This window comes from Lepidochelys kempii, chromosome 10 (assembly GCF_965140265.1).
Source record: "Lepidochelys kempii isolate rLepKem1 chromosome 10, rLepKem1.hap2, whole genome shotgun sequence".
NCBI classification, from domain to species: domain Eukaryota; kingdom Metazoa; phylum Chordata; order Testudines; family Cheloniidae; genus Lepidochelys; species Lepidochelys kempii.
Genome location: NC_133265.1, coordinates 28,394,187 through 28,419,489, shown reverse-complemented (window position 1 = coordinate 28,419,489; position 25,303 = coordinate 28,394,187). Strand labels below are relative to the sequence as shown.

The following is a 25,303-nucleotide window of genomic DNA, read 5'->3' as shown; positions in this document are numbered from 1 at the left end:
GTGATAAATCTGAGGAATTGTCACAGACTGAAGTGTGACTAGAGGAGGTTTTGGAATTAATTGATAAACTTAACAGTGACAAGTCACCGGGACCAGATGGCATTCGCCCAAGAGTTCTGAAAGAACTCAAATGTGAAATTGCGGAACTATTCACTATGGTTTGTAACCTGTCCTTTAAATCAGCTTCTGTACCCAATGACTGGAAGATAGTCTAATGTAACGCCAATATTTAAGAAGGGCTCTAGAGGTCATCCTGGCAATTACAGTCTGGTAAATCTAACATTAGTACCGGGCAAATTAGTTGAAACAATAGTAAAGAATAAAATTGTCAGACACATAGAAGAACATAAATTGTTGCACAAAAAGTCAACATGGTTTCTGTAAAGGGAGATCATATCTTACTAATCTATTAGAGTTCTTTGAGGGGGTCAACAAACATGTGGACAAGGGGGATCCAGTGGACATAGTATACTTAGATTTCCAGAAAGCCTTTGACAAAGTCCCTAACCAAAGGCTCTTATGTAAATTAAGTTGTCATGGGATAAGAGGGAAGATCCTTTCATGGACTGAGAACTGGCTAAAAGACAAGGAACAAAGGGTAGGAATAAATGGTAAATTTTCAGAATGGAGTGGGGTAACTAGCGGTGTTCCCCAAGGGTCAGTCCTAGGACCAATCCTATTCAACTTACTCATAAATGATCTGGAGAAAGGGGAAAACAGTGAGGTGGCAAAGTTTGCAGATGATACTAAACTGCTCAAGATAGTTAAGATCAAAGCAGACTGTGAAGAACTTCAAAAAGATCTCACAAAACTAAGCGATTGGGCAACAAAATGACAAATGAAATGTAATGTGGATAAATGTAAAGTCATGCACATTGGAGAAAATAACCCGATCCTGTTTCAGCAAAGCACTTAGTTATGTACTTAAAACCCATTGCACATGTTTAAAGCTAAGCACATGTTCAAATGCTTTTCTTAATGGGGGTTCTTTCATTAACTGGTTCCAGTGTGAGATCCTGTTCAAACACAGACAGTATCTGTGTCAGAGAATCTGTCTTAGAAGCTAAGTGCCTCCTTATCTCGGATAACTCATCTCTTTTCTGTGAATAACGAATAGAGTAGATAAAGTGTATGAGAAGTTTCAGAGTAACAGCCGTGTTAGTCTGTATTTGCAAAAAGAAAAGGAGTACTTGTGGCACCTTAGAGACTAACCAATTTATTTGAGCATAAGCTTTCGTGAGCTACAGCTCACTTCATCTTATACTTGTTAAATTTCAGAGGATCAATTGTCACAAGCAATAAGATAGTGAGCCTCATTAACATTTGGAGATTAGTGGATACTTACTTTAATTAAGAGCTAAGTATTATAAACAACATGCCATTGTACGGCTAATAAGTGCAACACTGAAGTTAGATAAGATTTTAATTATTTATTTATGTATTAGGTTTTCAGTTTCTTTGTTTTAATGTTTTCATTGTATAAAACACTAACGATAAAATCTTCAGATTTTTATAATAAAAGTTATACGTAGGATAAGATTGAATATTTAGGAAATAAATATACTCTAGCTTCATTTCCAAATTCTGCTTTTGGGGTCACACAAAAACTTTTATTTAAAGAGAAGCTACCTGTACATATCCAAGAACCTAATTTTACCTTTGAAGTTTTAGAGGGAAACATGTAGTGATAATGCATTCAATTCTCCTAAGTTCACCTCTGAATGTAATAATTATGGTCCAGTACTACAAAGACTTATGCACATGCTGGCCTTAATGCACTGGGAGTAGTTACATTGACTTAAAAAAGTTCACTTGTAAAAAGTGCAACACATTATTGCCATGCCAGAATCTTGACCTGAATGACTAGCGAGTGATAGACAAAACTTTAACCAACAATGGAATTTTGGAACGATTATTTCTTTCAAGAATGGATCCCAGTAATTCCCGATTAACTTACCAGCAGGAGAGTGGGGTGGGAGGAGGTATTGTTTCATGGTCTCTGTGTATATAATGTCTTCTGCAGTTTCCACAGTATGCATCCAATGAAGTGAGCTGTAGCTCACGAAAGCTTATGCTCAAATAAATTGGTTAGTCTCTAAGGTGCCACAAGTACTCGTTTTCTTTTTGTGAATACAGACTAACACGGCTGTTACTCTGAAACCAGTAGAAAATAATGTTATTTATATGAAGAAACTCAATGAATAGGAAGGCAGAAATGTGACACCCACCCACGTAAATGGGTGGGGAAAATTGATGAGGCTGGCAGTGAAAGGGGGACAGACCCAGTAACAAGGGAGGGAGACTTTTCCCAAGGGAAGATAGGTAGCTTCTGCCTTGGGAGTCTCTGGCACCCATTGGGAGAAAGGTGCTGATTGGCCAGCATTCCCTGGTTCCCAGGATTTAGCCCAGCACAGGGACCATGTGGAACTTCTTTTGACTCTGTTTCAGCAGCCTACCCTATCCACCTGAACTAGGAATGGGAACCTGATCTGATGGACGCTGCAGGTCTAGCTGATCGCTTGTTTAGGGAGTTAGGAAGGAGAGTTTTCTCCAGTGAACCTATTTGCTTTTATTAGCCTACACAATTCCATGTATGGTGGTTTCATATGAGAAATGCTTAAGCACACAGAATCTGTCATAGCTGATGAATATTTGAAATTCTCTAACAGTGTATGTTTCTTGATGTATAGGTAAGGCTGTGAATCTGTCATGGAGGTCACAGAAGTCAGGGATTCCGAGACTTTCTGGGACCTCCGTGATTTCTGTAGCAGCTGGTTCGGCTGGCCTGGGGGCCACCCGAGCAGCACCAGCGGGAGTCCTGGGCAGCACACCATCACCTGCTGCCTGCCCAGCACCAGCGCGGACCCCGAACCACTGCCTCACCACGCCTTCTCAGCACCAGTGGGGGTCTCAGGCTGCACGCCACTGATTCTCCCCACCCCCAAGCATTCACTGCAGCCCCAGGCCGCCCACCCCCCCCCAAGAACCCAGGGCGCACCAGGGCTTCCCCCTGTACCAGAGCACCCAAGATTTAGTCAGGGATATAAAGTACAAGTCATGGACAGGACACGGGCTGTGAATTTTTATTTACTGCCTGTGACCTGTCCATGACTTCTACAAAAAATACCCGTGACCAAAATGTAGCCTTATGTATAGGTATTAGTTTAGCTGTGTAGTTCTCTCACAAGGCTGCCGTCTGCTCCAACTTCCTCACAGCTCTCCTGCTGTGTGTTTCTCCTTGTACGTCACATGGTTGGCTGTCATCATTGCTAAAGGATTTACAGTGCTGAAAATAATTTGTAATGAGGATCTGCTTGGTGAAGGATGGGAAGCAATTAAATCTGAATGCCCAGGGAGACATCTTATAATGCATGTAGTAGAAATACTACACTAGAAAATATATGCAATAAAACAACTAAAACAGTTTGATAATGATGATGGTAATGTATTTTATTTTTTTTTATTTTTTTGCAAATCATGCCACATTGGAAAGTATTTATTTTACTTTTTAAATTATTTTTGAAAAATAACCAGTTTAAAAAGATTTTAATTACACTTTGATTTCTGTATTTTGAGAACCGTGGCCAGTTGTACCAAAATGTAACAATACTCTAAAATCTACCTTTCTCTGTTGATTTCAGTAAAGCAAGTCTTATTTACATCAGCTGTTTGTAATCATCATCGAGTCTCTTTGATGCCCCAAAATGTGAGTTGGGTTGAGCTCAGACATGAGGCCAGATATTTGGCTGGTATAAATTGGCATAGCTCAGTTGATGTCAATGAAGCTATGCTGATGTACAGGTGCTGAGAATCTTTTCCATAGTTTTAACACCGTTCATCACCATGGACTTGTACCCATCCAAAACACAAATATGTTTTGCAGGATCTGTCTGTCTATCTCTCATTAAGTGGATGCGTAGAATCATTGTATAAAGTACTTAATCATTCAAATCTTCTGTGTCTTCTGCCTTATCTATTGAGTTATATGTTAGAGGATATATATTTAAACTAGTAGTTTTTCCAGATTAATTTTTAAGAGACCCAGGATCCTTAAAACTAATTATAATAATGAAATCCTTCATTTTGTTCCATTACCAATAGCAGTATGAATATTGTACTGTGAAAAAAAATTATGTGGTCTTGGGATGCATCAGGCGAAGTATTTCCAGTAGAGATAAGGAGGTGTTGGTACCGTTATACAAGGCATTGGTGAGACCTCATCTGGAATATTGTGTTCAGTTCTGGTCTCCCATGTTTAAAAGAGATGAATTCAAACTGGAACAGGCACAGAGAAGGGCTACTAGGATGATCTGAGGAATGGAAAACCTGTCTTATGAAAGGAGACTCAAAGAGCTTGGCTTGTTTAGCCTAACCAAAAGAAGGCTAAGGGGAGATAAAATTGCTCTCTCTAAATATATCAGAGGGATAAATACCAGGGAGGGAGAGGAATTATTTAAGCTCAATACCAATGTGGACACAAGAACAAATGGATATAAACTGGCCATCAGGAAGTTTAGACTTGAAATTAGATGAAAGTTTCTAACCATCAGAGGAGTGAAATTCTGGAATAGCCTTCAAAGAGAACAGCAGTGGAGGCAAAAGACATATCTGGCTTCAAGACTAAGCTTGATAAGTTTATGGAGGGGATGGCATGATGGGATAGCCTAATTTTGGCAATTAATTGATCTTTGACTATTAGCAGTAAATATGCCCAATGGCCTGTGATGGGACACTAGATAGGTTGGGATCTGAGTTACTACAGAGAATTCTTTCCTGGGTGTCTGGCTGGTGAGTGTTGCCCACATGCTCAGGGTTTAGCTGATCGCCATATTTGGGGTCGGGAAGGAATTTTCCTCCAGGGCAGATTGGCAGAGGCCTGGGGGGTTTTCGCCTTCCTCTGCAGCATGAGGCACGGATCACTTGCTGGAGGATTCTCTGCACCTTGAAGTCTTTAAACCACAAGTTGAGGACTTCAGTAGCTCAGACATAGGTCAGGAGTTAGTTACAGGAGTGGGTGGGTGCGATTCTGTGGCCTGCGTTGTGCAGGAAGTCAGATTAGATGATCATAAACGTCCCTTCTGTCTTTAAAGACCCTTAAAGTCTATGAGTTTACTTTTGAGAGTATGCTGAAGCGTGGATGAATCAATGTGAAAAGGAATTTTCCCTAGAGAGGATCATAGATAATTTTATAGTTTCCCACCTAGGGCTTTTTGAACTTTTTAGTTTCCCATGTAGAGAGTTTTGCCACTGACCTCAAATGGGAGTAGAATCAGGGCCATAATAAAGTGTCCTCCCTGATGTACATACACTTTCTGCATTATTTTTATATTTTTTCCTCTCAAGTGGACAGACTGGGTATGCCTTAGTAGTGTTGCTCTGTGCTGAGGCATAAAAACATAAGAACAGCTATACTGGGTCAGACCAATGGTCTATCTAGCCCAGTATCCTGTCTTCCAATTGTGGCCAGTGCTTAAGAGGGAATAAACAGAACAGGGCAATTGACTGAATGATCCATCCCCTGTCTTCCAGTCCCAGCTTCTGGTTGGCAAAGGTTTAGGGACGCCAGAGATGGGGTTGCATCCCTGGTCACCCTCCCCCCATGAAAGATAAAAGTTTTGCCACGACCATTGCTAGTGCGAACAGCGCTCATTGGGGGTGGAAGTTTTTTGTTGGCAGGAGAGCCGACAAACAGCAGTTACGCTGCACGACTTCTAGCAGCATGGCTGTAGAGACACAGCCATGTCGCTAAAAGCCATGTAGTATAGACATACCCTTAGTGTTCCCTTTCCTCCTTCCCCTAGACCCTTGCATAAGCTCAGTGTCTGAACCCTTCCTGAAACTTCCCTCCCTGAGTCATCCATTCTCTTAGCTCATCTGTTTAACTGGTACCATAGATGAGATTTTTGGCGGGTCATAGAAGGATGTGTGTACTGTAATATAATTTGGCTATATGTTTAACTCCTGTAATTACTTTAGTTCTTATCTTTTCAGCTGTCTTGGTTACAGGCCAATTGGTTTAGTAAGGGGAGTGTGTGGAAAGAGTGAACATTTCCAATAGTGACACTACTTTTTTTTTTTTAAGTTGACAACTAGAACTAAGTCTGTGTTATTAATTCAGCAAATTAATAGAGTTTAAGGTCAGAAGAAATCATTAGATCATCTAGTCTTACTTCCTCTGTATCACAGGCCATTAAATTTCACTTACAAATTACTTGGCTCAGTGCAGAGGTAACTATTTGGCTAGAGAAATGCATACACTCTTGATTTGAAGACATGAAGAGATGGAGAATCCATTGCTTTCATTGGCAGTTTGTTCCAATGGTTAATCACCCTCACTGTTAAAAATGTATTCTTTATTACACATTTGAATTTGTCTGGCTTTCGGGTTCTTGTTCTGCCTTTGCCCACTATATTAAAGAGCCCTTTAATATCTTCTATTTTCTCCTCATGCAGGTACTCGTACACTCTATTTAAGACACCTTTCTTTCTTTTTACTAACCAAATTGAATGATTGTTTTGGTTTGATTCTGCATGCTCTCCAAATTTTCAACATCCTTTGAAAATGTGGTCACTAGAATGCAGTATTCTAGTCTCGGTCTCACTGGTGTATATAATATTTCTAGTATTGGTCTCACCAATTCTGTATACAGAGGTAAAATCATCTCACTACTCCCTGGCTTATACATCCAAAGATCACATTAGCCCTTTTTGCCACAGCATTGCATTGTGAGCTCATGTTGAGTTGCTTGTCCGCTATGACCCCGAAATCCTTTTCAGAGTCACTGTTTTCCAGGATACAGTCCTCCATTCTGTAAGTGTGGCCTTCATTCCTTGTCCCTACATGTATAACTTTGCATTTGACTGTGCTAAAACACAGTTTGTTTGATTGGGCCCAGCTTGCCATGTGTTACCGATCACTCTGTATGACTACTCTGCCCTGATTCTTATTTACCTTACCACCAATTTTTGTGTCATCCATAAAAATTAAAAGATTGCATACATACATCATGTGCATGAGCTGATCATCAGTAGCAATCCTTTTCCACAATAGGATACAATGTTTTCATTTCCTTATGGAATCCTGCATTTTCCACAGCCCAGGTTTTACCTTTTAAACAATGTGATCCGTATAAGCACATTGTTCTCACTTAGCAATGTTAACTGGTTTAAAATATATATGTTTGCTTGTTTTGGGGGTATAAATAACTTAGTTTCTACTCAAGAAATGGTGAAATTGCATAGTAGCAATACAAACTTAAAAGAGCTCAGAATGACATGCAAGTTAGATTTATACAGTGTTCCATACTCCTTGATCACCGAATGGCTGCTGCATTTGTTCATACACATTCCTGTACATTAGAAATAATCTATGATGAGTAGCCAATGCCTCCCCTTGGATTAAAGAAGGATTCATTGAATTATTTCTAAACCATCCCTAGCAGATAGGAGTCTAATTTTTAATGAACATTAACTATCTCATAGGATGCATGCCATTATCACATAACCATTGTTCCAGAAATGCATGTAGATTCTCTCAGGTGAGAAACCAGAGAAATGGCTGTGGCCATTAACTTTCTCTTTTGTTATTTTACTTTTTCATTATGTTTGAAATAAGGGCCGAACTATGTTCCAGACTAGAAGACTGTAGCAGTGAATTGGGAATATGAGACTCTGGTGAAATATTGAAGACATAATAAGAACAAGTCTACAGAATGAAAATGAGAACATAATGTTAGTACATCATGATGTGGTAGAATAAAATCCATGCCCAATATTTTACTGGACATAGCTGTAATGCTTAAGTGGTAATTTATATAGCCCTCCAGGAAGACTTGACAAAAAGAAACTTTTCCCAAGAGAGTCATCTTCATTATCACTATCTTTATATATCTAATTTCCAAAACGTTATCTGTTTCCCCACGCATCACCCCTCAAAAAACAAAACCACCAAACAATCTTATTTTGCTGATGTAGATATTGTGGAATGGATGTGTGTGTCTTTCAAATTACTGCATAGTTTTGAAACTGAGTGAAGTTTTCACTGCAGCGTATGTGCCTAGACAGTATTTTGTTGCACAGAACTATTACCTTGGAAAATAGATCCTTCTTCATCTGAGAAGAACCATAACTTCCACCATTTTCTTTAAAATTTCCTCAGCAGTTTATATACATTATATACAAAAAAAATGCATTCAAAGAATGTTAAGGTTGCAGAGTCAAGCACACAAAATATGGAAATGCCACAGCTGAGGTTGCATGAGCAACCTTGATTCAGCCCCCTCATGAATATACTTTATGATAAAATCTTTAATTACATAATCATCACTATCACAGCTATTCCATATTTCATTTAATCATCATCATTCAAAGTGTGGACCCATGTATTTTTTTATCACCCACCATTCAAACCCTATTCTGAATTCTTTATTTCCTCATGGATTTTAATATGGTGCTCATCTGAGTGCTTCACAGACATGAATTAATGGAGATTTTCAAAACTCATAACTTGACCAAAGTAAGACATATTTTCAGAGGGAAAGCAAATGGCTCATTGTGGCTCCCATACAAAATGTAAGTCTCTGATCCAAAACACAGAGGTACCAGAGTTTCTCAGCTAAATGATTGCAACAGTTTTTTCCAGTGAGCAAAAACAATGTTTTGTTTTGTTTTTCTCAGACTTCATTCTGACAAATGACTGGACCATTTTTGCTGACATTTTTCACACACACACTTCACCCTCCCTCCTCAAAGAAAACAAAACAATGCAAAAGACAGACTGATGCAGACATCAGACATGGAAAATTTCAGCCCAGATGGTTAAAATTTGGCAAACTTATAAGCAACTGTAAAACAAGGTCTTCAGTGTTTGATGACCTGAAGAAGAGCTCTGTGTAAGCTTGAAAGCTTGTGTCTCTCAGTAACAGAAGACAAAAAGGCAAAAAAAAATTACCTCACCCATCTTGTCAGTCTTACTTATAGGTGTTTCTAGTAGTGCCAGCAATAATATTAGAGCGAGACAGAGAGAGATGTATATAATATAAAGGTAGATCTCTCTCTCATATATATATATATATATATATATATATAAAATGTTGGCTTTTTAATCGTGACCACATGTACTGTATCTGCATTCTTCCTACTGTGTCTAGAAAAAATGATCAGAAGTCAATCAAAAATTATGCCTCCATTGCTATCTCTCTTTTTGTGTCTCATGTAAAGCAAAGCAGCTGTTTTGGTAGTGAAGTTAAGACACAATTCATATGTACACACAGAGATATATACCCATACAAATATTGTCTAGTAAGGCAGTGGCATCCCTTTCTCTTGTTTCTGGACTTCACTACAGTAGTGTGTATCTCTGTGACTTCTAGATTAGATTACTGCAATGTGGTTTTCATGAGGTTATGTTTGAATGTCCCTTGTAAGTTTCAGTTGATGTTGTATGCGGTTGTCTCCCTACTTGTTCTTCAACAGTTCACTTATGGGTGCAGTTCAAAATATGTATGTTTCCATATGGTTTTGGTCCTGTCTATTTGGGAGACTCTCTCTTTGAGACTATTTATTATTCTAGCAACTGAGATCAGCTAAGGAACTCAATGCTGTATTACAGTTCCTCAATCTTACAGTCCCCAACACTGGGGCAGAGAATTTTCAACTGGTGGCTATTTGACTCTGTAGTTTGTTCCCCTCTTTGTCCAACATCCAGAATACCTTTGCTCTAGCTGAGTAGCAAGAGTGCAGATTATGGTGGGAAGGGAGAGTATGTTTTTAAAAGTCACATGGTATGTTAAATATTGTCTTTATTCTTCAGATGCATGATAGATGCATTTTATACATTAGTAACTTTATAAATTTGAAATTAAATCTATGTTCACACACACACACACACACACAAATAAAAGTACATTTTATCCTATAAGTAGGGTATTCCAGAATTGGTTTTTTTGAGGCCTGGTGCGTAGGGTTCTTCCTTATTTCTCCGAAGCGTCTGCTAATGGCCACTGATAGAGACAAGATGCTGGACTGGATGGATCACTGTTCTGATCCGTACTGAAAATTCTATTTGTTTGTTTGTTAATCAACATAAAAGGCATATGCTGTACCCAGTAGTACTTTACATAAAACATATAATAAACTATACATCAAATAAAATAAGGTCTATGCTTCCTTTCTTTTAAACTTTTAATTTTGGCTTTGGAAAAAATCAATAGCAAATCATAGCCTGGATTCCATATTTTATTTGTTTTTATTACTTCAATGAAATATATTAAGTCCTTCTTTATGCTCCCTACTTCCCAGACATGTTTCCATAAACAATTATTTATTTTATCTGAGTCACTCTCAGTACAGGATTAGGCTATGCATTTTTTTCTAGACTCATCAGCTCATACTATAAATGGTGCCAGAAATGTGTATGTGGGAGGGGGATCCTTGCCCAGTGTGAACTCAGCTGTTTGCTCACAGGTGTGGCATTTGCAATGTGCTGTGGATAATGAGATCCACAATATTCACCTCACACAAAGATATGAAGCTTGAAATGCCCGCTGCACCAATAAGCCTGAAGGAAAAAAAAAGAATGCAACTAAAACTCTTTAAAAGTCATGGTTGTATTTATTATTTTCCATTTTTCCTCACTGTTTTATTTTATATTACTGTTAATCTGGATAAAGATTTAGAATTTATAAGCTTAATGGCACTAAACACCTCTAGTTTAATTGGTAGAGATTTGGGAGAAAGCCCAGACTAATTAACACCAATTGCTATTCTAGTGCCAATTTTTAATGGATTTTAGGACCAGATTCTTTTGGACAAAAAGTTATTTTAAATGCATGTTGAAAATAGAAAGTAAAGTTGTAGCCACCTTCAGGAACCATCTGTTACAAGTGTACCAGATATTCTCAATATATGGTTAGAGAAATGTGCAGTACAAACAGTACCTTTCTGTTTGCAAGTATTGTTCTTAATTGCATGAACTCTCCACGAACTGTCTCCTTGCACTCTTCCACTCTCCTTGCACACTTTCCACTCCCCACCTGTCTTCCTGTCCCTTAACTGTAGCCCACAGTTACCAATTCCACAATGAAAAAAAAAATCTGCTTATTAATGCTCTCCATTCACCTAGGAAATTCTAATTTTGTAATAAACATATAAACTAGCAAAACTCGAAATGGTTCTGTTCTATACAATTACTAAACAAAAGACATGAGAGGGAGAAGGGGTAGACATAATACATTTATAATAAAATGATTCAAAAGAGATAAGGTGCGTAAAAAATAAATAGGTGATCTTTAACGGTACAGCAATGTGGAAAGCGTTTAAGGTCAGTGAATATCCTCTCATTCACTTTTTGAACCTCCTCTTTGTGTAGCTTCTTTTTATTGATGTTCTCTACAGTGCTACTTCACATTTTTATATAAGAGATCAGAACATTCATATAAGACTGGATGCATGAAATCTACTAACATCAGTGAGTTAATGACAGCTTTCATAGTTTCTCTTTGAATGTATTTGTTTTCTGAAACCTAAATTCATACTAGCTTTATATCACTTTCAACTGATATTTCCTTCCATCTATACCATAAAGTCTCAGTTGTGGATTCTAGCTTGACTTCAGTGGGACCACTTGCATGCTTTACATTTAAGCATGGGCTTAAGTCCTTTGCTGAATCATGGCCAGAATGCTCAGCACGCTAAAGGATCAAGCCCCATGATTAAAAGGAAAGACCCGATAGTTTAACATCTTGTTCTGCTACCTTTTTCCCCTCATTTTTTTTTTCTTTTTGCTCTGGCTCAGAGTCTTTCATCTGTATACATTTTTATACCTCCCTCATCATTGTGGTGTAGTGTTGGCTAAAAGCAAAAGTTGAAGCCATCACTGTAAACTTTTGAATGTTAAACTAGTCTAAAGGACGCCTTATTAAAGCCGTTCTGTGTGCTCTTTGGAGTAGAATATTCTAAGAAATGTCAGGGGAGCATAAGCTGAAGTGGCCCATTGTGCGCTAATGCAAATCCTTTGTTGTTAATCTTTGTAAAATAAGGAAATATAAATTAGAATTATTTCATCTGAGAAATTTTACACATTAACATACTTGCAAAATACTTGACATTGGATTTCACAGATCCCAGTGCATTTGACTTTTTTAGTCTAGAGTCAGATAATAGGCAATTCTTTTCTTTTCATGTAAAGGATCTGAATTATATTAAGTTTAGTTTAATACTCTACAGACATTTCCTATGCTAGTTTCTCAAAACAAAGAATACTCAATTATTTTACATTTTAGAACTCTAACACTTTGTTTCTTCATTCAGCCATTTAAGCTGTATTTTGTTAGAAAAACAAACATAATTTTTCAGCCAAGAAGCTGCAAGGGACAAATATATTAATATGACGGTCTGAATATGTGAAAATGGAAAGAACTGATGGCTTGGAATAGGAAGCATTATGATTGCCAGTCAGATTTTGACTTCTCAGTGCAAAGGCATTTTTCACATTTTTATTTACCTGAAGCCTTAAATGAAATAAAACACAGAGAGACGACTAACCAATTAGCCTACAGCTATGTGAAGCACAGTGGATTTCTCTGGTTAAAATAACTTACTCTGTGGTATTTGTCATCAAGGTGCATGATATTTGACTCTCCTTTTAATGGCTTCCAGAAATATGTGTTTCACATAATTTGAAACAAGCTTCCTTATCAGTATGTCTTTCAATTAATTTAATCTTGTTTCTGTTATTTCCACAGTATTTCTCAATCCAGTGAACCTCATTACATTTTGCAAGGACATTAAATTAGAGTCTGGATAGAAGAAATAAGATGATTATCAGTTAATTTAATTATGTTTTTACATTTGCCCATTTAATGATATGTCTGCCATTGTGGTATAGCTTTTTTGCAGTAGCACTATGTAGAAATTAGTTCCGATTCCATGTAAAGTTTACTTTATCTGATAACTCCTGACAACTAGTTGAGGCACATGTTCAGTAATTTATGAGTCTAATCAAAAGTGATTTACTGTTAGTCAAATGGCTATAGTAATGGAATAGCTTTACTCTATTCAATAGATCATTATAATGTTTCCTGCCTTTGCAGACACTGTAGTATTTTTACACAGCTTTGCACCATTAATTTAATTAAGAAATTAAATTTCCCATTATTATTGTAATGGAAGAATCAAGTGAGCAAGCTATCACACTATTGCATTTTACACAGTCAAACACAATTTATTTGATTTTCAGTTTTTGCAATTCCTAAGGAAAAAAGAAAAAAAAAAAGAGCAAAAAGGAAACAGTGAAATAAGCAAATACAAAATTAACCAAGATGGTATCTGTTTATTAAAGTAACAGAGGCATCTATTAATATTGATATTATACTAAAGGTACTGTTATAACCTTCAGTGATGCATATTCAGTTCCATTATAACAGTTGTATAGATACTTGTAGAGCAGATGTCAACACCTGGAGATACTGAACTCCAGTTATAATTTTAAAGGGAGAGGCAAAGGGAGCGTCCCTCTGAAGCACTTAGAAGAGAGGAAAGTGATCAGGAACAGTCAGCATGGATTCACCAAGGGCAAGTCATGCCTGACTAATCTAATTGCCTTCTATTACAAGATAACTGGCTCTGTGGATGAGGGGAAAGCAGTGGACGTGTTATTTCTTGACTTTAGCAAAGCTTTTGATACCGTTTCCCACAGTATTCTTGCCAGCAAGTTAAAGAAGTATAGGACTATAAGGTGGATAGAAAGTTGGCTAGATTGTCAGGCTCAATGGCTAGTGATCAATGGCTCCATGTCTAGCTGGCAGCCGGTATCAAGCAGAGTGCCCCAAGGGTCAGTTCTGGGGTCGGTTGTGTTCAATATCTTCATTAATGATCTGGAGGATGGCGTGGACTGCATCCTCAGCAAGTTTGCAGATGACACTAAACTGGGAGGAGAGGTAGATATGCTGAAGGGTAGGGATAGGCTACAGAGGGACCTAGACAAATTGGAGGATTGGGACAAAAGAAATCTGATGAGGTTCAACAAGGATAAATGCAGAGTCCTGCACTTAGGACGGAAGAATCCCATGCACTGCTACAGGGTAGGGACCAAATGGCTAGGCAACAGTTCTGCAGAAAAGGACGTAGGGGTTACAGTGGACGAGAAGCTGGATATGAGTCAACAGTGTGTTATTGTTGCCAAGAAGGCTAACGGCATTTTGGGCTGTATAAGTAGGGGCATTGCCAGCAGATCAAGGGACATGATCATTCTCCTCTATTCGACATTGGTGAGGCCTCGTCTGGAGTACTGTGTCCAGTTTTGGGCCCCACACTACAAGAAGGATGTGGATAAATTGGAAAGTGTCCAGCGGAGGGCAACAAAAATGATTAGGAAACTGGAACATATGACTTATGAGGAGAGGCTGAGGGAACTGGGATTGTTCAGTCTGCGGAAGAGAAGAATGAGGGGGGATCTGATAGCTGCTTTCAACTACCTGAAAGGGGGTTCCAAAGAGGATGGATCTGGACTGTTCTCAGTGGTAGCAGATGACAGAACAAAGAGTAATGGTCTCAAGTTGCAGTGGGGGAGGTTTAGGTTGGATATTGGGGAAAACTTTTTCACTAGGAGGCTGCTGAAGCACTGGAATGCGTTACCTAGGGAGGTGGTAGAATCTCCTTCCTTAGAGGTTTTTAAGGTCAGGCTTGAGAAAGCCCTGGCTGGGATGATTTAGTTGGGGATTGGTCCTACTTTGAGCAGGGGGTTGGACTAGATGATCTCCTGAAGTCCCTTCCAACCCTGATATTCTATGAGTTAGCTACACAATGCAAAGTATTTGAAGCTTACACACATAGGCCTATTTTCCTGAAGGAAGAAGTCATTACAAATATGGTAGCATAAAGGCAGCAAAGACGCTTTAAAGGAGAAAGCAAAATAAAAAAGCCTACTAGGCTCTGACAAACTGAACCTCCAAATTCCAACTGATATCATTTGATAGCTTCCCTCCCAGGTTTAACTACTTTTGTATTACATGTATTAATTCTGTAGATGGTTAATCATTATGAGTGGCCAACTTTCCAATAGATAACCAATCAGATTTACCCTAATCAGATTTTGTAACTGTTTTTCTCCGCCTTTTGAAATTATTTGACCTAAACAAAAGGCTGTTATGGTGTGTTAAAGAGGATCAGTATTCCTGAAGTCATAGGTAAAATGACCTACTTCTTGGTCGTACAGAAAAGGTATTGTTGTAACCTTCAGGGATATATATTTAGTTCCCTTATGCCAATTGTATTGAAACTTGAAGTGGCTATTAACCATTTTAAAATAGAATATAGGCATACATCACATTGGGAGGTGGAAACTGTGAATTCTACTTTTAGCTCTTCCACTGAGTGTTGTTAATGTTTCTGCATCCTTCCCATCCCATAGTATGAGCCCAGGGCAGCCTCTTGGAGGAATAACTATTATTCACACATGTCACGGATAAAATAACTGAGTACTTTCACATTGTACCTTGAGACAGAGCTGAGAATAAAATCCAGGTCTGTAATATAGCAGAGCCAAGTCTCTTCTGCTTTGCATAGTCTTTTGGAAAGAACTTGCTAAATTAGATGGCACTGTGACTCACACCTAACAGTGTGGCTCTATGTTTCCTTTAGCAGCTGCACAACAAAAATGGTCAGTTATCCTGAGTACCTCAATTTCTGTGTACCAAACTGGACACATCTCAGAAGAGCCCAATATTCAGAAAGTTGAGCATCTACTCTCTGAAAATTCAGTCCCTTTAAGATGTCACAGGTTAAGCACCTAAAAATGGAGCCATCCAAAACCAGTATTTACTTTTGAAAATCTTTTTTATAGAGGTTTATACCTCTACTAGTGCTGTACTGTATTTAAAGAAACCTGGTTCTTTGGCTCAAATGATAGACATGCTTTCAACATCAGAGCTTGTGAGTTCAGTCCCTGCAGATGACTTAAAAAAGGGGTTGGTTGCATTTGGCAATACACTTTTAAATCATTAGATTACAATCTGCTTTCGGAGCCAGGAATATAATTCAAGAATCTATTGGGTGTGAGTGTATCCCCTTGTATAGGCCGATCCACAAAGAGAAAGCAGCGTGGTTTCCTCCCACCCCATCTCCCCAGTTACTCCTGTAGTCAAAAATAGAAGTCTGAAGATTATGATTATTAGATCCTTCCACTGACCCCTGTAGGATTCAAAGACAATCTCAATATATGTATAAAATTTAGTGCATAGGGTTGCAATTTTGGCTGGACATATTCCTGGAGTTTTGATCACATGACACAACCTTTAATTAAATATTCATCTTTAATTCATGGAGACTCCAGGGCAATCCTGGAGGGTTGGCAGTCCTATTAGTGCAAGACCCCTGAAGTAACTGTTAGAATGGTTTTGTATTGCCAAATAATGTATTTGGAAGAGGATTTGGATGTTCAGTTTTATTTTTATACATTGTTAGTGTTTGTATATGGGTTAACAGGAGCTGTCTCTTTAAAAACAGTGTGACAGACTGTGTGTGTGTTTGGGATTGAGAGCAGTGCATGGGAGATTTTGCTGATTTGTCCAGAGTGGGAGACCCTGCCTGTATAAACTCAAAAAAGATCAGAAAGAAACCTCATTCTGTAACATTAATACTTTAGTGGGTCTGGAGCTGTTGCTGATGAGCGATGGAGCCTTTCATCTATAAGTCACTATGAATCCTGCCTACCTCAGTAAGAGTTAAAAGTTGTTCCCATCTAATAGATGTTTAGCAGCCTCTATATGAAATGAGTTGATGGAGTCCCAGCTCCCACATCACAAACACACCTCTGTAGTTTGCTCTAGATTGTAAACTTTCAGGGCAGGGACTTCCTCTTACTGTGGGTACGGCACCTAGTACAATGGAGCCCCAGTCTCTGTTTGGGAACACTACCAAAAGGGGCCAAAACACCCTTTTTTGCTTGGGAAAAAAAGCTGTTGTGACTGATTCAGCAATTTCCTGCAATATCTTTTGGAGATCTTACTGCATACATTTATGTATCATTATGGACCAGTGATTGCATGCAATTCCATGGGAGAGGGGACCATAACCTTCCAGGAACTAAGGGTAGTGGGAGGTGATTAGGCAAATTCACTTAGGTTGTAACACCTCCAGAGAGTTAGCACCACCCGGAAAGGCTTACATATACTGGTTCAGACTGGATTCTCCAGAGACCAACAGACAAAGAAAGGACTTTTGGATAAATAGTCTGAGTTTTAACGGACTCAGCCTTCTTTCTGATTCAGGAAACGGACAGGACCTTCTGTCCAAGGGGGTCCCCAATTCTTCCAGGGAAGATTGAAAGGATTTTGGCCTACTGGGGCACCATCAGACTGATGGGCGATTGATGCATGACCTCTTTTGGCATGCATATAGGAACTTGCATTGTTTTTATGTTTTTTTTCCGTAATCCTTTCACCTTAAGAATAAATGTGCTTGCTTAGAAAGAGCTGTGTGGTAGCTTGTGACTGTTGACAATTACAAATGTTTATAGCCTTTGGAGAAAAAGCAAAGTGCATATGCTGGGCTATGTAGGCAGTCTGGCTTGCTGTGCATCCTGGAAAAAAACTCTGGGGGAGAGAGAGAGAGACGTGTATCTCCACCCAAGAGAGGAGGCAGCTGAGGAACCAGGAGCATAGAGTGGGTGCACTGGAGAGACCATGGAAGGAGGGTGCAGTTGCTCTGGACTGTTACAGCTGTAAATGTAGAACTGATGCTCAATTGCACTTTGAGATGAGTATCCTGTATAATGATGTTATGATTCCATTTAACATGGTCTCTTGTGGGGGAAGCCCTTTAGATGTGGAGAATTTCTTTGGAGTGGGAAAAGGAGAACTGTGATGTGTATGGCTCCTGTGCACTGTCAACATCTGCATCAAGGGATACAGGGCAGGCATTAAGCTGGCCCTTTGACTGTCCATAAATAGAGATAAAGCACACATTAACTAGTTCTGATTGTGATAAGTGATGTCTGATTACATGACTCTGCAACTAATGTTAAAGGAGAATAAACAGATTATTTTATAACTAAGGAAGACAACTCAGGGAATTAAGTGAGCCTAATTAATAGACCAGTTAAAATTTTGATCAACCATATGACATGTTGTATAGAAAAATAGACTCTCTCTTTAAATTATGGTACAAGAGTGGTACATTCACTGAGCATTGGGCTTTCTATTTAACTTCCATTCAAAATGTTATTGTTTTGTTTTAAACTGACCTTAACTTTGTAAATAACCAAGTCTAACTTATTTAATGACATTTATTACATACATAGTAAATTCCAGTTTAGCATTTTTTTTCAGTTCATTTTTTCCTTTTTTCCCAAACTGATTATTTCAAAGGGACTGAAATGGAAAAATTAAACCCCTTAATGTCATCTGTTCGAAAAATCCTGTGTTTTTTTTTCTGACAGGAAGAACGCTTTCAAATCCCTCCATGGTCTAAGATGCTATGCTTGACATCTCATTATTTGACTCAGCTGTTTCAGTTTCACCTTCACCTTGCTAATTAAGTAACTCATTGAATGTATTATTCAGTATTTGATTCTTCTATCTGAGTCTATGAGAGATGGAAGTTAAAAAAAATCCTCTTGATGGGATTAATGATAGAATTATTGCTCGGACATGGGGTAGTAAATTGAGAACAAGCTAATGAGGTTGGCGACATATGAATCGCTTTCTGTCATTTTAGCAGGTTTTTGGCTGCTGGTGAAAGTATGTGGATTAGAGTTACTATAAATGGATTATTTCTTAACTAACCAAACAGTGACCTGATAATTGCTTGAAGAGATGAGTAATTTGAGAGAGGTCTCTTAGCTTTATTTATGTTTTGTTTCCTTGTTCTGCTGCCATCCTGTAGGGTATTGTACCATCATATGCCACATGCAGATAGAGGTTTTAGCTATTTAGAGAGCTTAGATTTGTCATTTTGGCTGTGTTACCAACATGTATCGCTTCCTGTTACTTTTGGCAAATTTAAAGTAATTTGTTTATTTTTTCAGGATTATAACAACAATTAGGAGTGCTTTGTGCATAAGCAAACCTGTTTTCAGCTCCAGTATTTCCAGACATATCTTAAGGATTCTCCTTGTTTTAGTCACATTATTTACTTTTAGTTTAAAAGGAAAAGAGCATTGCTACCATTTCTTTAGAATGGGTATTTTAAACTATTTTAAACTTTTTTGCTTCAATAAGCACTGTATTCACATTTCTTTGACTTGCTCATTAGCCATTCACTAATATTATTGAAAGCTCTTGTGTATTTGTGGAATGGGGGTTGGTTTGTCTTTTGCAAACTTGAATTTAGTATATGTGAAAGAAGTCTGTTAGCAACATTGTGGATGGAAGCCCTCAGTGTTCTGCTGTACTGTTATATATTTCTCAATAGTCCTGAGTGTTTAAAACTATTTGTAGAATAGAAAAATAAAACTAATGTGTATTTGTGAAAACAATAGTAAGTGTGAAGTGCATACAAATTTGGGGTACTATTGAGGAAGAGACATAAGCCCAAATTTATAAAGTGTAAAGGTGTGGCTGAGCTCAGAACTGCAGCCCCTAACTGAGTTAGGAGCTAAACCTTACTTTTAAAGGGATTTAGGCACTTAGGAGCCAAAATCCTGTCAATGGGTTTTTTGCTTCTAATACCTAAATCCCTTTTGACAATGAGGTTTAGGCTCCTAAATCTATTAGGCATTTTAAAGCTGAGCTAAGCGATACCTATATATCTTTACAAATTTGAGCCATAGTGAACAGAATACGTTGCAGAATTAATCTAGCCAATATTTCATAATCAGTGGATTCCCAATGCTGGGTAATGAATACAGCAGCATTTTAAGGGGACAGCTAGGGCTTGTGTACATTTGACAGTTAATTCAGATGAAGGTAAGGTGGGAATTTAAAGCAGAGTAGCTATCACTGAACAACCTGTTTGTGAGCAGTCTTATTCAAGAACACGAGTGCCTTACTGCTGTTTAGATTAATCTACTTTCAAAGCTACTCCTGAATAACTCCATGTATAGAGAAGCCCTCAGCACGATTTACCAAATGAGTTTTGTTTCATAGGCGTTTTGCTGTTGCTGTCTGTTAAGAAAGGAAGAAGGAGAAGTAATTCTATTTGGGCATCTTTTATATATAATTCTGGGCTGTATCTTTTATACATACATTTATGCTGATGTGATAAGAAACATGTAAATATTTTATTATGCTACTGCAGGACTGAGCACATTTTTCCCCACAGAAATGTTTTTTTCATGCCTGCTAGCACTGTTATAATTAATAGTCCATCATAACAGGATTGGTGTTTGAGACAAATCTATTTGTCTAAATCTTCATGGATACCAATTCAGTATCAATTTCTTCAACCTTCTTCATAAGTGAAAGGGTGGAATTAGACCAGAATCCTATTTAATAGTTCTTGGCTGTACATGAAAAGGGAGACACCAGTGAGATGTATGGCAGTAGTGTGTGTGTACACATTTACCGTGCCAGAGGTTACAGGGCACATACTGTGTATATCAGAATAAGACTCTACAGTAAATGTAACTGGTGAAGATGGTAAATGTCCCATTTTTTAATGATGCTTTCACTGTATTTCTAGTGGTTTTGTGATTTCTACATTATCGTCATCTAAGAGTGCATGATGTTGTCACTTCCATCTGATTGCCTGTTCTCCTCTGGGAGTATGAAGTTCTGAATTTAAATATTCAGAGCCATTAGAGCACAAATTGTGTTTTGTATTAATGAAGCATTAATGTCTATGGCTTAAAGTGCCATTAATTTTAGGAAGCTGCCATTTGCGGCAAAAACTAGCAGTTCTACATTTTCCATAAGAAAAATATGGGACAGCTATTGGATTCACAGTAAAATGGTAATGTACAGAAAGAAAAGAGTTAGGGTGGAGATTTGATTCAATAGCTTTTGCAAACAGAAAAGTGCTTATTCTAAGTGTTAATATGATAGGGCTTACAATAGTCAGATATTGCCACCTTTAGACACTCCGGTGTCTAGAGCATATTTTGATGTTTAATTGAATAAAAGCTGAAGGGATGGTAGAGTCATTTAATAAATGGAATCACTCCTAAATGGCACATCCTCATTGCTGATGAATTCCAGTACAGTGGTATATTTGTGTACTAGTAGTTGTAAAGGTGAACCAAACAAATTCTGAAAAGCTTAGAGGTGCAGTAGTAGGTATAGTGTCTGCTAATGTGATGGTTCGAGCTGACAGTGCTTGGGCTGCAAGTTTCTTGATTGCTCCTCCAGAGCCTGAAGTGGTGTGTTTCTGAGAAAGATGGCAAAATGTAGTTATTGCCTGAACTCTGACATGTTGGCGATTTCAACACAGAGTGTAATTTTAATTATAGGACTATTTCTAGGTTAACTTCCCTAACAAATGAATTTTATATATGCACGGACGGTATAATACAACTGTTATTCCTGGGGAAATTCTGCACCAAAAATTTTAGAATTCTGCACATGTTTTAAAATTCTGCATATTTTGTCAAAATAACTCTTTATAACCACACCAGTTTCAATTATTTTGGTAGTTTATTTCCAAATACCTGTCAGCAAGTATGTCTGTAACCATTCAGACAACAGAAAAGATTCAGGAAATGTTTTTTTTTTACAAAAAGATTCCTTACTAGGCATATTAATACAGAACCCTGAGTAATAATTCATTTAAACTGAAACACAGAACTCTATTTCCCACACCCCTCAGAAGCAGTGCAAAGGCTTAGGGGAATCAGAGGTAACGGAGGAACTGAGGGGGAGGGAAGTAATTTCTGGGAAGGAGCCTGGGTATGAACTTGAAGGGTTGTTGGGTATGGTTTGGAAAAGTATAGAACAGGTTTTTTTCAGGGGGCAGGGCGAGATTGTTAGGGAGTGCCCCCCATGCAGACCCTGGCTGACCTCTAGCGTCTCCCATTCAGTCAGGCACATCTACTCCTATCCCATGTGTCCCTGCACCCCCTTGTGTCCTTGAACCCCATCCCCATGTAGCCCTGCACCCCTCCCCCTTTATATCGCTGTGCCCTGATTCAGTCACCCCCTGTCCCCATGTGGTCCTGCACCCCATCAGCCAGCCCCCTCCCCTCATCTCCATGTGTCCCTGCACCCCCATCCCCAGGTGTTTGTGTCTCCACTCAGCTAGCCCCCTTCCACCTGTAGCTCTGTACCCCTTCCTTCTGCAGCAGTGCAGAATTCCCCCAGAAATAAACTGTAATCCTGGTTATGCCCTTTGTCTCTGGGGGGCCCCGAAGCAGGATGTGGTTATTGGAGTAAGTTAGATGAATAATCTTTGCCTTTCCTTGGTGCAGGTGAAGGTTTAAGAATCTCGTTTGGGAATCTGGGTAGGCAGTAGCTGCACCAGGCTCTGATGTAGGTGTGTTAGAAACAAGCAACCCAAGCCTGAGGGGGCACAATTGTCTCTTCCATTTAGAACTGCCCAGCAATCATGGTAAGACCCATGGAGAAATATTTCTGCTGGCATGTTTGTCTTGGGCACTTAGGAGTAATCTAGTAATCCTTTACTCCTGAGAGCTCGGCTGAAGCTCTGAAAGCAGGCTGGATGGTTCCCAGGTACAATTAAGAAGTGCATGAGTTTCCTACTTTTGGAAGGCTGATCCTCTACTCTCTGCTTTTGGGATGTTGTAAAGAGAGTGTTTCTGCTATTCTCCTTTTCCCCATTCCCTTAGTTGCTGCAAGGAGGGTGTGGGAAGCTCTCTACTTCCATTTTTCAGGCCCTGTCACTTCTGAATAGCTCAAGTGCCTGTCTCTGCTACTGAACACAGTTTTCCCTTACAATGCTTAGCTCTGAGATTGTTCAAACTTCAAGTGTTCCCTGTAGAGTTTCAGGAGAGGAGTGATTTAATCAGTTTACTTTCTTTACTATCAGCTTATTGAAGTTGCAACCCTCTGCCAATTTTTTAATCGCATCTGCATCTAGTATCTTTTTTCTAGTGTATCTGTAGCTTACCTAAGGAGCTTCTCAAATTCACGGAGTCATCATATTTAACTATTTTAACATTACTACGATAGCAGCTGTAAAAGTAAATGTATATGTGTAGGGCCCGACCAAATTCACTGTCCATTTTGGTCAATTTGGTAGGGCCCTAAATATGTGATATAAATCATGTACAAGTCTCAATTTTTATTTTAATTAATACATAAAATTTTGAGTTTTGTTTATTCCAGCCTGTAATGGGGTTGCACTCACCTCTCACAAGTGCCCCCTGGCCAAACATGTGTGCCTGCACTCTCTCTCTACCTGTTAGTAGTGGGTCTTCGCTGTCTCAGCCCTCCGGCCAAGTCATACACAGTCTATTTGTGAGATAAAAGCAACACAAACCCCTTGCAGGGTAAAAGTCCAACAGGAGCCTCTCAGTGCCCTCTGTAATGTCTCTTTCAGTTTGCCCCTGCTCCAGAGTAGCGCAGTGCCCCAGGGCTCTTTCCCTGGAGGCAATGTCTTCACCTGCTCAGGGCCTTTATGGCCCCAGCTCTTCAGCTGCGCCACTACAGTTCAGTCCCCCTTCTGGGGTGCCTCAAAGTCCAGGCCACTGTCCCAGTGACTGGTGTGGGGAGACCCAGGGCCGCTCTCCACTCCAGTTCCCAGCCCAGGGACCCTATAGATAGCAGCCATCTGCAATGTCCCTTTAAATAAGCTGTGTTGCTGCTCTAATTCCCTGGGCCACTTCCCTGTGGCTCCTGCACATTCTTCACCCTTGCCTCATAGTCTTGTCCTCGTGGAGTCCCAGCAGCCAGCCTGGAGCACTGTCCACTCTCCTCCAACTCTAGCGAGGAACTGCCCTCACTCTAGCCCTGCAGCTCTTCTTATACTGACCTGCTGGGCCCTGATTGGATGCTTCCCAAACAGCCATGCTAGGCAGTTTGGAAGTCCTCTCTGCCAGTGTTCCCTCTAATTTTTCCCACCTATGTGCGGAATAATTTTGTTATGTGCACCAATATGGAGGTGATGCATCACATATCATCTCCATATTGGTGCACAAAACAAAATTCATGTGGCAGGGGTCGAGCTGAGGGGTTTGGAGTGTGGGAGGGGACTCAGGGCTGGGGCAGAGGGTTGAGGTGCGGGGTGGGTTGAGGACTCCGGTTGGGGTTGCAGGCTCTGAGGTGGGGCCAGGGATGAGGGGCTCAGGGCTTTAGACATAGCTAATGTTCACATTTTAAATCCAGTAAATTATCTCCCAACTTTTATTTAGTAAATCAGTCTTTCATAACCAGTTTCGTAACTGTTCAAAATGAATGTATACTAAACACAAACGTGAACCCAAGTTCTAGCCAAGTATCAGGGGTAGCTGTGTTAGTCTGTATCCACAAAAACAACAAGGAGTCAGGTGGCAGCTTAAAGACTAACGGATCTATTTGGGCATAAGCTTTCGTCGGTAAAAAACCACTTCTTCAGATGCATCTGAAGAAGTGGTTTTTTACCGACGAAAGCTTATGCCCAAATAGATCCGTTAGTCTTTAAGCTGCCACCTGACTCCTTGTAGTTCTAGCCAAGGGTACTTTGTGGATTGATTTCCTTGTTTATTTTTCATAAAGGAATCCTTTTCTTGGGCCATGTAGATACGAGCACTGAATTCATCCCCACTGCAGGGAGGGAAGTGGCCAAAAGATAACTTCACACATCCTCTCATGATTTGATCATGACTCATAGAATATCAGGGTTGGAAGAGACCTCAGGAGGACATGTAGTCCAACGCCCTGCTCAAAGCAGGACCAATCCCCAACTAAATCATCCAAGCCAGACAGTGTCAAAAGCTTTGCTAAAGTCAAGAAATAAAAGTCCACTGCTTTCCCCTCATCCACAGAGTCAGTTATCTCGTCATAGAAGGCAATTAGATTAGTCAGGCATGACTTGCCCTTGGTGAATCCATGCTGACTGTTCCTGATCACTTTCCTCTCCTCTAAGTGCTTCAGAATTGATTCCTTGGGGACCTGCTCCATGATTTTTCCAGGGACTGAGGTGAGGCTGACTGGCCTGTAGTTCCCTGGATCCTCTTCCTTCCCTTTTTTAAAGATGGGCACTACATTAGCCTTTTTCAGTCATCCGGGACCTCCCCCAGTCGCCATGAGTTTTCAAAGATAATGGGCAATGGCTCTGCAATCACATCCGCCAACTCCTTTAGCACTCTCGGATGCAGCACAGCCACGTGTGCTCGTCCAGCTTTTTTAAATAGTCCCGAACCACTTCTTTCTCCACAGAGGGCTGGTCACCTCTTCCCCATGCTGTGCTGCCCAGTGCAGTAGTCTGGGAGCTG

The 25,303-nt window shown here is 39.5% G+C and overlaps 1 protein-coding gene across 20 annotated transcripts in view; it reads left to right on the top strand.

The window, feature by feature from the left end:
* The window catches only part of RBFOX1 (RNA binding fox-1 homolog 1), a 2,436,731-nt gene that overhangs the window by 1,406,683 nt on the left and 1,004,745 nt on the right, over positions 1-25,303 (top strand). The window contains exon 1 of one of the 20 annotated variants that reach the window (XM_073362513.1): positions 3,685-3,706. The exons of the other annotated variants lie outside the window; for them this stretch is intronic. Coding sequence (XP_073218614.1) covers positions 3,695-3,706 — 12 coding nt within the window. The 5' untranslated portion in view covers positions 3,685-3,694. Of the gene's footprint in view, positions 1-3,684; positions 3,707-25,303 lie in introns of those variants that run through there. 20 annotated transcript variants of the gene reach the window in all.